A 12,301-nucleotide genomic window follows, 5' to 3' on the forward strand; every position below is an offset into this window, starting at 1 on the left:
TTTAATAATTGCATGTGACTAATATGCATATGCAATTCTTACATCAATTAACACACCCAAATGCAATGTTTTGCTGCAAAGTCAATGGCAGCTTCTCTAAACTTAGCAACTGGCTCCTGGTGGACCATTACTGAACAGACGATTACAACATAAATATTTATAACACAATTAATTATGAGTGTTAACATTTCCAAAACTTCACGTGTACAAGAACATAGTTGAAAGTTTGGAAACAACACAGTCTTCAGCATACATACAATAGTAATTAGATAATCTGAAGTCAACAAAACAAGGCCAAAGACATATTTTGTGAATTATAACATTTATTTTTTTTGTTCCTTTTGCGAGCGAGTAACAGGCCTGCTTGTTGTCTCTTGAATTTTCCTTTTTCTTTTGCCACCAACTTTAGGCACAACAGAGCCACTTTGAGTGGCCTCTGGCACTTCACGGGCAGGGCTTGTGGCCAGTGACTGTTCACCTACGGGGCTTGTGGCCAGTGACTCACCTACAGGGCTTGTGGCCAGTGACTCACCTACAGGGCTTTTGGGCAGCGATTCACCTACAGGGCTTTTGGGCAGCGATTCACCTACAGGGCTTTTGGGCAGCGATTCACCTACAGGGCTTTTGGGCAGCGATTCACCTACAGGGCTTTTGGGCAGCGATTCACCTACAGGGCTTTTGGGCAGCGACTCACCTACAGGGCTTTTGGGTAGTGACTGTTCACGGACAGGGCTTGTGCCCAGTGACACATGTGAGCAAGTTGGTAGACACTGCACAAGTGATGGTTGGTCTGTTTCATGTGTGTCTTGTTTTGTTTTTGTCGCCTCCTTTGTAGGTGTCTGCTGCTGAATTTGTACAGATGGCAGCGGTAGGATGTCATCAGGAACCTGCACAGCAATGTCTGCTACTTGACCGGTAACATTTGGGCCTGGTGAATGAATATCAGATGAATGTGGTGAAAACTGACCTGCATGAACAGATCCTGGCTGGGAGGTGTTGAATTGTGGTACATTAGTCATTCTCCAGTAATTAGCTTGTGTTTGCTGAACAACTAATGCTTCGAATGAGGTGTTGATTTTTTGCAACTGTTTAGGCACTTCAATGAAGACTCTGTGGAGATGTGCCAATTGTGATACTGTTTCTTCCTGCAGTCCAATCATCCTTTCCAGCACTGTCATCATGTCTGAATGGCGACGATTTTCTGCGTCCACTATTTTTCCCTCTGAAGCTACAATTGCATCGTATGTGGAAGTTGATGGACGATTTGGCGGTACAACAGTTTCTATTGGCACCTCTTCATGGTCACATGATTGTATTTCAGTCTCTTCTGTGGCGTCATCCTCATCATACTCATCATCCTCATCACCATGATGTTCTAAAAAGAAATGTACACATTATTAAATGGCATGTTAATGTATGCTGTGTTACTATGTAATTGTACTGTGTCCTAAGTAACACCTAACATGTTAGCATACGTTTTATAACCTCATTAAAAACTACCTTGACTTACGAATAATGTTTGGACTCAGTATGAAATATGAATGAATGAAAAGTTGCTCTAAACTCAGAAGTCCTACATGATAATTAACATCACTAACACAATACATGTTGCCTTACACTTAATTTTCACTGACACTAAGTAATCCTATTTAAAGAAGATGTGCAAAACAAATAATGCACATGACAACATAACATATAGAAGAGCACATATTATATGGCCAGCAAATGATACACTCACCTTCTAGTAGTGTTGAGCTGGCTGACCCAGGTGAAGACACTTGTTCCATCTCAGGTGACACATGTCCTCCAGGGGCAACTATATATAACAATAACATAAGTTTTACATTTACATGTGTAAATATTGAACAAACACTTATTGTATGTTCTGTATTTATGATTAACTAACAACATCAGTTCCTTAACCGAAAATGTGTGTGAAAGTGAACATAAATAGTTGTAATAACACTGTACATGCCTGTGTACTTAGAATTTTTGAGTTCCCTAACATACAACATACTATGTTTCTGCAGTAATGCGTGAGGATAAATAGATTAAATGAGTACATAAAAATCATATGTTGTGTAGTGATATCAGTATCATAATGTACATAACTATCATGAGATGACCATTCACAATGGTTATCATGAAGGTGGTCATATTGCAAAAAGTGTTGTTTTTGGTAGAGGATATGTGTGGTACATTAATCGAAGATGTGGCACACCTGAATGTGGCTGTGACTCAACAAGACAACACATGCAGTGTGTGATAATGTGTCTTTGATAGTAGTTCAACTATAGATATGAGTGAACTAATGTGTGACGTACGCTTTGATAAGTAATGAGTTGTTGGGGCATTTAGTAGCTAGAGTTAAGCTTTCAAATGAGTGTGATTAACTTCAGTTGTGCTATTCAGGTTGTAAGAAAGGTATTCCCTTCCCCAAAAAGCCTAATCAGCCACACCTTTCAATGACTTGAAACAGGTGCAAATGGTGTGAACTAAGTTGACCGTGAAATGAGGCTGTAATTAGTGTGTGTGCTGAACCCCACCCCCTCTGTTGAAGTGTATGCTGTGATGAGATATTAATTGCAGCTGCTTTAACACAATGGTAGATGAGCTAAGTAGTCATCTGCAGTGTTTAAGTTATGAAAACAATGACATAACATATGATACGTGTGCCTCATTATGCTGTCTGTATATGACATAAAGCAAAAATGGACCTTTTCATAAGCAACTATAGATGTGTTAGTGCCAGTGATGTTTGTAGGCCGTTACATGCAATTTCTTTGATGCATGCTTAAAATAGGCAGTAATGTCATGTTTGTCGGAGTAAAATCAATAAAATACACAATAATATGATACATATTTCTGTTCTGTACCTGTAGCTACTAATAATTTCTCATGAACATGTGTTACACGTGTACTACCCTGTTGTTCCCCATCTTCGCCCACCATCAATTGCTTCCACTGCAGCTATGCATTTTGGGAATTCACATGTAAATGAGCACGCAATGGCACGTGCTATATTAGTTACTGCTTTTAGTAGGACTACTACATATATGTCTATTTTGAGATATATATATACAGAATCAGACATATACATATATAGATGCAGGTATGCTTATATTGTGAAGACAGTATAAAAAGCAGTGTAAATATGCAAAATAACTGTAAGCAACGACACGCCTAGTACAGTAATATTTATCACCTGCTGGAAATTGTGACGGATAAATTCCAATGTCACGGTCACCAGCCAAGCCTTCCACGACGACGGTAAGTAATTTTGGCCGAAGCAGCTCCTCCAATGGAGTCAATATGAGACGTTGTGGTGTGGGCCCACCTCCAGTGCCAGTAGCATGCACGCGTTGGTCTTGTATTTTCTTTTTCAATTTGGACCTAATATCATCAAATCTTTTCCGACAATGATACTTGTCCCTGACACTATTCCCACAGGCATTGACACCAATGACTATTGTGTCCCACATTTCTTTTTTGCTTGCTGCACTTGTCCGCCCTTGAAAAACATATAAAAGATATGAGGTAAATGAATAATAATATAAGCACCAGTTTCCTACACTGCTAGCTGTTCCAAGAGATATCAAACATGCTGTTTTATGTGTAATATGTGCAGCACATGAGCATTCACTACTAAACCTATACATGTAAGCAAGGTTGCATTCATATTGTATGCAGTTCTGGCAAATTGACCGGCTGTGTTTATTTGTCCTTGTAAGGCATGATAAAAAGCTGTGTTTCCACACTAATGAACATAGAAAGATATTGTGTACCCATATTTGCATATGAACAAAACTCAGATGACCTAGGATCACATGTATTTGAATAATAAATGTAAAGTTACACTTACCTACTAAATGTCCATAGAGACTGTCATAGTGCTCCAGAATGCCAGTGACAAGAGCCCTATTTTCCTGGTCATTGAAGCGAGGATTACGTGGCTTCTCCACACGTTTTTTCCGAGCAGGTTTAGGGTCAGAGCTTGGCTGGTGCTGACTGGACTCTCCTTCTTCCAATGGAAGAGCCTCCAAAAGCTGGCCACCAGCAAGCACGCCACCACCAGACACCCCATCAGCAACTGCGCCACCAGCAGCACTCCCAGCACCAGCACTCCCACTCCTAGCACCAGCACTCCCACTCCTAGCACCAGCACTCACACTCCTAGCACCAGCACTCACACTCCTAGCACCAGCACTCCCAGCACCAGCACTCCCACTCACAGCACCAGCACTCCCACTCACAGCAACAGCACTCCCACTCCCAACAACAGCACTCCCACTCACAGCAACAGCACTCCCACTCCCAGCAACACCACTCGCAGCACCAGCACTCCCACTCCCAACAACAGCACTCCCACTCCCAGCAACACCACTCGGTGCACCAGCAACATCACTCCCCTGAACAGAACGTTCACTCCGACGCGTACTCGCACGAGTAGCACTCCCACTCCCACCAGCATCACTCTTCCCACGCTTTGCGGGCATACTTCCAGCACTCACAAAAAACAGACAAGAAATGTACAGGCAATCACACGACCCACTTCCACATATAAAACAAGACAAAGATGTAAACAAAACAACAAAGGACAAAGCTCACCCAATACACAACAAGTCTCTCAGTCAATATGCAAATGTTCAATCGTCCAGCTCTGTGCGTCTCTCTCTCTCTCACTCCCAACAACACAGAGAATGATTAGCAGTACACGTTGCCTTTAAATATGGCGCGCAATCAAAAACATGCTTGTTTCGCCTGATTCAGCAAGATTTGTGATTGTGCAACCTAACAGCACCCCGCCACGCACGCCGATACACCTGTGTGTGATCGGCTCATCATCGTGAGAGTGGGCGGATTTGTTTTCTGGTTGATTTTGAATGTATTCGGCACTTACTGCATACGGAGAGGGAAAAACGCCAATAACATGACTAATCGATAAGCTTGCCGATTTCACATAATCGTCGCTTACTGCATGAGGCCCTAAGTTTGCAGTGTAAAACAGGTCTGTTTTGGGTTTTTATCTTATTTTTTGTAAAGTTCATTTTGCTCTGTATCAGAGAGATATGAAATTATGCTTATTTATTGTGCTTTCTGTTTTTTGTATCTATTTTAGGATAAATACCTCATAGTTTATGAAATGCTTTAGATGGCATAGCCCCCATTATGTAGGAATTATTACAAGAAGGGGTTATAATCCCCACATGCAGTATCCAAATTACCTCTACGCAGAAACCAGTAAACACATTTAAATTCTATTTGTTCTATGTTTTTAATTCTATTTGTTATTATTGTTTTATTAACAATACAATAATATTTAATATGTATTTCCGTATTTGAATAGTGTCAAAAGTATACTCAGTACTTCACAAAGCGTACAATATAAACGAGTAAGCATAAAGTCAGATATGAAATAATTTTTCCTATAAATTTAACTGCATATGTGATGTATTTTTTATAAATTTTTAACCATTACCTCTCCTTTCCCTCCAAAAGGTATCTTAATTTGAACCCTGATCTATAGCCTCTCATTTTAAAGAATGCAACTGTAGGCAATCCAGATTTTATTTTTTAAAGCAGTAGCTATTGTCAAATTCATGATAAATATATATTTAAATCTCAAGCTGCTGATGTTTTAAATACCATCATCCTTTATGTCGTATACTGTTCACATGTCATAGGATTTGCATATGAACAAAAGAGAGGATAATTTATATGATTTTCCATAACACACCTGTCTATATGTGGACTCTGCCTATTTTGTTCATTGCAACATTACCTTATGTGTGTTATTTTGTTATTTATCCTTGAACATTTCTTGCCGAAATGACTCCATTCATCATACTGTTGTGTTTTGGTGCTGTCTACTCATTGCTACACATAGCAACATGTTATTTCATGAATATTCATGTAGAGAGGGATATACCCCATCTCTTTACATTTTCCAGCATAACTATTGGATAGCCTTATTTTGAGTCTGTTTGGGAACTAAGTATTAATGTGATAAGCTGCTACTGTGCAGTGTTTTGTGGTGAAGCTAATTAGCATTGTTAGTATATTATGGTCACTGGCCCCTCATGTTCTGATAGGGCTTTACACTTGTGTTCATACTAGCATTTTTGTTTACCGTATACTGTCCGTTTCGTTTACATGGGTACTCTTTTATTTATGATTTATTAGTTGTCATTTTATGCATTTCGTAAGTTTTTAGCTTGTAAAAAAGTTGTATACGTTTTAGTTGTGTTATAGTTAAGTTTATGTGGATATTTCCCATTTGGTCTGGAATAAATTTGATATTAGTGGTATTAGTTATTTAACTGGTACTTTATGTATATTTTACAATTTACAATGAGTGCAAGCTTTAGGGACTTTTAGTGACAACTTCTTGTCACTTATCAGTGTTCTCTTACGATACTTCCCTATGCGCCGTTGATTTCTTTCTTTTGTAATTGGTGAGCAAGGTATTTTTGTGTTTATTTTATATGCGGATGCCAAGATAGTGGTGAAAAACAAAAAAATTTGTGCTGATACTAAATTATAGTGGCTAAAAGTGCTCTCCTTGTGCTTTTATTAATGAAATGTTTAAGTCTCCCAAACTCAGGTGCAGCTTATACAGTCTACCAAGGAGAATACAAAGCAGCATCATCGCAAGAAAAAAGTGCCGGCACCACCGTAAACAGCTAACAAAGACAAAGAATCATCAAGCCAGCGTTTTTTACCAACTGTTAGTGTATCTAGGCACAATAATCCTAGAACATTTAACCACCAAGGAATTAAGACTTCAGGCAAGGCCCGGTCTTAAACGAACAATTTGTTTTTTCTGAACTCAATATTATCAAGGCCCAGACTTTAACGAACAATTTGTTTTTCCAGGACTCAATATTATTTTTTTATGCTTTAGAGTGTGTTTTTAAGATGTATGCCTCGCTAGGCAAGATCAGCCTACGCAATCCAGATGACAAGGGATGATCAGTTTTGAAATATTTGTAATGTTTATTGTTTAATGGTCACATCATTTTGCAGACAATCACACAATCTTGCACAATGCTACACAGGTTAATGGGTCACAAGGGAATATATACAATGAATCCCTGCCATACTCTAGTGGCCCCCAATGACTTAAGAGATAATTACATTTAACCCCTTGAGTAGGGATACCTTACACTAATGCCGAATTTAAAATGATGAAACGTTAATTTGAATTTGTTTACAGGGAACTTTTCTAAACCGAATTCCACTGGTAAATGAGGTTCCTGCAGGTGGATTTTGCACTGGGAACAACAAATCAATTTATGGGTCAGGTGTCTCCACCAACCAATGAAATTTGTATGAAAATGTATTTACAGCCCTGAACTAAAAATTTACAGGGAGGATGTGGCCTTAATTTTTCAGTTTAATTAAGATAGTAAAGGGTGCTTGCACAAATTCTAGTTTACCTAGGGGAGTGTATTCGATTTGTGGAAAATGGGCCAACAGAATATTACCATGTGGTTGGATGGGGTCTTGCTATCTAGGTACAATTGTACCTGCCTTTACAATGACCTATTGGCAGGATCAGGAATAGCAGAGCCACTTCCAACGCACAGGGGTTGAAAAGTAGTCTATGGAAAGAACAATTTTGAGCTAGCTTATTTCCTAATGTAGGAGTTGGGTTGCTATATGACAGGCTCAATGTACTTACGGATATATTGGATGATGTTCTCAATCATACAACTACATTCATTAATTTACTTAATCAAGAACAGGTACAGATTAGATTAATGGCCCTACAGAATAGAATGGCTCTGGACTATATTTTAGCGTGTGTGTCCGAGTTAAAGAGCAATGTTATGTTATTTAGAGATCAAAGTGGTAAGATTGAGCATGGGATAGAGAAGATCGCAGAGATACAGGAGAGATTAAGGAAAGGTGGAGATAAGAGTTGTGTTTTGTTAGGAATTACCATGTTGGTTGGTTTTCTAGAAGCGAAACTGATGAATGGATTTGTCTGTGTGTTTGCAGTTCTGATTGATTTGTATGTCTGTGCCATGTGCAGTAAATCCATACTGCGAAGGTGTGTAACACCCTCTACCCAGGCCATGCCACTGATCACAGATGACACTACGGAAGATGCAATCTCAAGAAGGAAAAGTCAGTCCTCCTCAATGGAATACAGATGAAGATGATGGCAGAAAGACCAACCTGGCTGATATGATAGCCAGCAGCTCTGTGAGTTTCCAGAACTATCAAAGCCATGCAAATCGGGGCCCTCCAGGCCAGTGCAACGCTTCTGAGTTTTATCTGAATTATCCTTAAAAGACTATGTTTTCAAGAATAAAAAGAGAGGACTGTGAAGATTGAAATAATGTGTGTGGCTATCATCACCTCCATTTTGGCCTAACCGTATGTTTGTATGTATGCCAATTTGTTTCATTCGTGAATGAACTATGAATGTTTGATTCTGCAGAGTATCGCTTCTGGATTTAACCCACCCTTGTATAATTCCTACAAGGCAGGCAAGAATTGAAATAGCATTCGTAAGCAATTTCTCCTGTCTTAAGATATTCCTGCTGACCATAGTGTAGTTGTTATCTACAGTACACATACAGGGCTGAACACAGTAACTCCCTTATGTCACAAGGTTAAGAGGCCCACATTATGGTAAATTATCGATAAGAATATAGCGTATGCAGCATATTTAGGTATCAACAAATATATTTTTGCATGTCATCATATCATCATTTATCTCTAAGCCAGCCCCCTTAAGGGGTGTATTACTCATTTTTGAAATGTATAAAAATGTGATACTAAGCAATATGTCTTCAGAGGCCTGAGTTCTTTCTTTGAATTCTTGTCTCCCAATTGTGCCTTGGTACAGATAAACTCACCTGTTACTTTGAACCCTTGACTCATTGATTTTATTTCCACGCTTTGACAGTTGGGATGTGATTTTTCTGTTCGAACACAGAGTTTGTTTTTCACCAAACAATGTTTCTCGTTGAGGCCAAAAAGTTCTACTTTTGACTCGTCTGTCCAGAGAACACTGTTCCAGAAGTCTTGTGGATCATCTATGTGCTCTTTGGCAATCTTCAGATGGTCAGCAATGTTCTTTTTATAAAGCAGGGGGTTCCTTCTGGCTATTGTTCCATGAACACCATTCTTGTTCAGTTTTCTAATAGTTGAGTCATGAACACTCACATTAGTCAATCCAAGAGTAGCCTGCAGATCCTTGGATGTTAATCTGGGGTTCTTATCGTCTTCCAGGATGATTTGCCAGTTTGCTCTTGGGGAGATTTTGGTAGGACGACTGCTCCTTGGTAGAGTGACTGTCATCTTGAACTTTCTCCATTTGGGTGACAGTGGATTGGTGGCATCCCAAATCCTTAGAAATGGTTTTGGAACCCTTACAGAGACATTTTGCAGGCACAGGTCCCTGCCCTGTGGAGCTTACAATCTATATTTTTGAGGCACAGGGAAATAATGTGACTTGCCCAAGGTCACAGGGAGCGACACCAGGAATTGAACCAGACTCCCCTGCTTCAAACTCTCATTGCCAGTCAGTGTCTTTACTCACTGAGCCACTCCATCTCCCTTAATATATAGATACAATATATCGGATCCATGCGTATGGGTAGTGTGTATATGAGATGCATGTGTGTGTGTGTGTGTGTGTGTGTGTGTGTGTTTGTGTGTGTGTGTGTGTATGGGATGGGTGTGTTTATATATGGGATACATGTGTATCTGTACGATATATGGTACGATATATCTGTACGATATATGGTGTGAATATGGATAATGTTTGTGCAGAGCAAACAAGGTGCATGAAGCCCCAAACATTCATTGTGTGGAGGAGGTCTTGATCAAATTAAGAGAGTTTATCATCGAACCAGGCATTGAAATCCCCCAAGATAAGTCATCTGGGATTCTCCAGGACTACCGTAGGCCAGCAAAGAGGTCTGCAAGGTCTGCAATTTCCTGCAGAAATACATTCCCTTCTCCAGGGGTTGGGAGATGAGGACGAGGCAGCAATACACTCAAATGATTGAGTTAGCCCCTCTGAAAGGGCCCTAAATGTTATGGTTGTTTTAAAACAGATTGCCACACCTCCTCCACTACGTTCCAGCAGCACCTCCAGCCGCCTGGGCAATGGGCGGCCATGACCGGGAGGCAGGGCCTCCCTCCCAATTGGGGTGATCTCTGGCCAGTGCGAGGGGTCGGAGGAGGAGCAAGGGGAACATAAAGCACAACCGGGAGCAGGCCCATTCATAGATTTTCTCACCCACCTCTCCCTTATGGATGCAAAGGGTGCCATGTAATCGGGGTTCGGCCACTCCTTTTGACAACGAGTAGAGGTTAAGTTAGCATGGTTAGCGACTGAACCATATTGCATTTGAATATTGTTAACATGTACTATTGTTATCTTTACAGTGTGAAATCAAAATACTTTCCAAAGAAATAAAAAGGACTGAAGTTCCTAAAGGAGGGGTCAGTTTGACCAGGTTGCCTCTGTCACTGCAGCAGTCAGGGGTTAAGTTCTTGTCCTTGCCCGACGGGGCGCGTGGCTGAGAAAGTCCGGGGGTAGAAGCGAGTGGGCAGGGTCAGCTGGACGTGACTTCTGGGAGCCTACTCGCGAACAACGGCCGGCTCACGTGGGCAAGGCTACGGTTTACAAGGGCAGCGGGTCAAGGCCCGGCTGACCCTTCACCTAACCTAGCAAGCGAGCATTCTGGCAGGGACTAGCAGTTACTCTGTTATTATTTCATAAACAAAGCCGCAGCCTTTAATGCCTCCAGACTGAGTCTGTCATTATTTGTATGTGTTTATGCGGGTAATGGATAAGAAGGGGAGGGGGACTCCTCTCAGCCTCCCTGGTTATGTCTTGAGCAATGAATCACAGAATAATTTATTGGGACAGCAGCTCCTCTGATACATGATAAGTCTGATGATTCAATAAGGTCACTGATGAAAGCTGAGCGGAATAGTAAAGCCGGTTACAGGTCGTCCAGGTCCATGAACATGCCACCCTTGTGCTAATGGGCTCAGGACTTTTTATACACACAGATCACATATACTGTAGCAATATACAGTAAGTGCTCTGAAATAATCTTTAATAAACTGACAACCAGGTTGAATTGCTAGTAAAATGGTTTGATTTTTATGAATTACAGATCAAATAAGCAATTTCCTCTTAATGTATTATTGTTAACTATGAATTCAGAACTATGAATATTGGTAGTATGATAACATCAGAACTACTAATACTGGTAGTATGATAACATCAGAACTACTAATACTGGTAGTATGATAACATCAGAACTACTAATACTGGTAGTATGATAACATCAGAACTACTAATACTGGTAGTATGATAATATCAGAACTACTAATACTGGAAGTATGATAACATCAGAACTACTAATACTGGTAGTATGATAACATAAGAACTGCCAATACTGGTTGTATGATAAGATAAGAACTGCCAATACTGGTAGTATGATAACATCAGAACTACTACAGTAATATTGGTAGTATGATAACATCAGAACTACTAATACTGGTAGTATGATAACATCAGAACTACCAATACTGGTAGTATGATAACATAAGAACTGCCAATACTGGTAGTATGATAACATAAAAACTACTAACCCTGGTAGTATGATAACATCAGAACTACTAATACTGGTAGTATGATAACACAAGAACTACTAATACTGGTAGTATGATAACATCAGAACTACTAATACTTGTAGTATGATAACATAAGAACTGCCAATACTGGTAGTATGATAACATTAGAACTGCCAATATTGGTAGTATGATAACATCAGAACTACTAATACTGGTAGTATGATTAAATCAGAACTACTAATACTGGTAGTATGATAACATCAGAACTACTAATACTGGTAGTATGATAACATCAGAACTACTAATACTGGTAGTATGATAACATAAGAACTACCAATACTGGTAGTATGATAACATAAGAACTGCCAATACTGGTAGTATGATAACATAAGAACTGCCAATACTGGTAGTATGATAACATAAGAACTGCCAATACTGGTTGTATGATAACATAAGAACTGCCAATACTGGTAGTATGATAACATAAGAACTGCCAATACTGGTAGTATGATAACATAATAACTATTAATACTGGTAGTATGATAACATCAGAACTACTAATACTAGTAGTATGATAACATAAGAACTACTAATACTGGTAGTATGATAACATCAGCACTACTAATACTGGTAGTATGATAACATAAGAACTGTCAATACTGGTAGTATGATAACATAAGAACTGCCA

General features: G+C 39.6%; 1 protein-coding gene across 1 annotated transcript; it reads right to left on the bottom strand.

The window, feature by feature from the left end:
* Positions 1–299: 299 nt before the first annotated feature.
* LOC142491203 (uncharacterized) lies at positions 300–1,812 on the bottom strand. The gene is made up of 2 exons (XM_075593472.1): positions 1,739–1,812; positions 300–1,375 (listed from the first exon to the last, which is right to left on the bottom strand). Exons 1-2 carry the CDS (start codon positions 1,785–1,787, stop codon positions 324–326), a joined length of 1,101 nt encoding a protein of 366 aa, XP_075449587.1. The 5' UTR covers positions 1,788–1,812; the 3' UTR covers positions 300–323.
* Between the last annotated feature and the right edge of the window lie 10,489 nt (positions 1,813–12,301).

This window comes from Ascaphus truei, chromosome 3 (assembly GCF_040206685.1).
Source record: "Ascaphus truei isolate aAscTru1 chromosome 3, aAscTru1.hap1, whole genome shotgun sequence".
Taxonomy (NCBI): domain Eukaryota; kingdom Metazoa; phylum Chordata; class Amphibia; order Anura; family Ascaphidae; genus Ascaphus; species Ascaphus truei.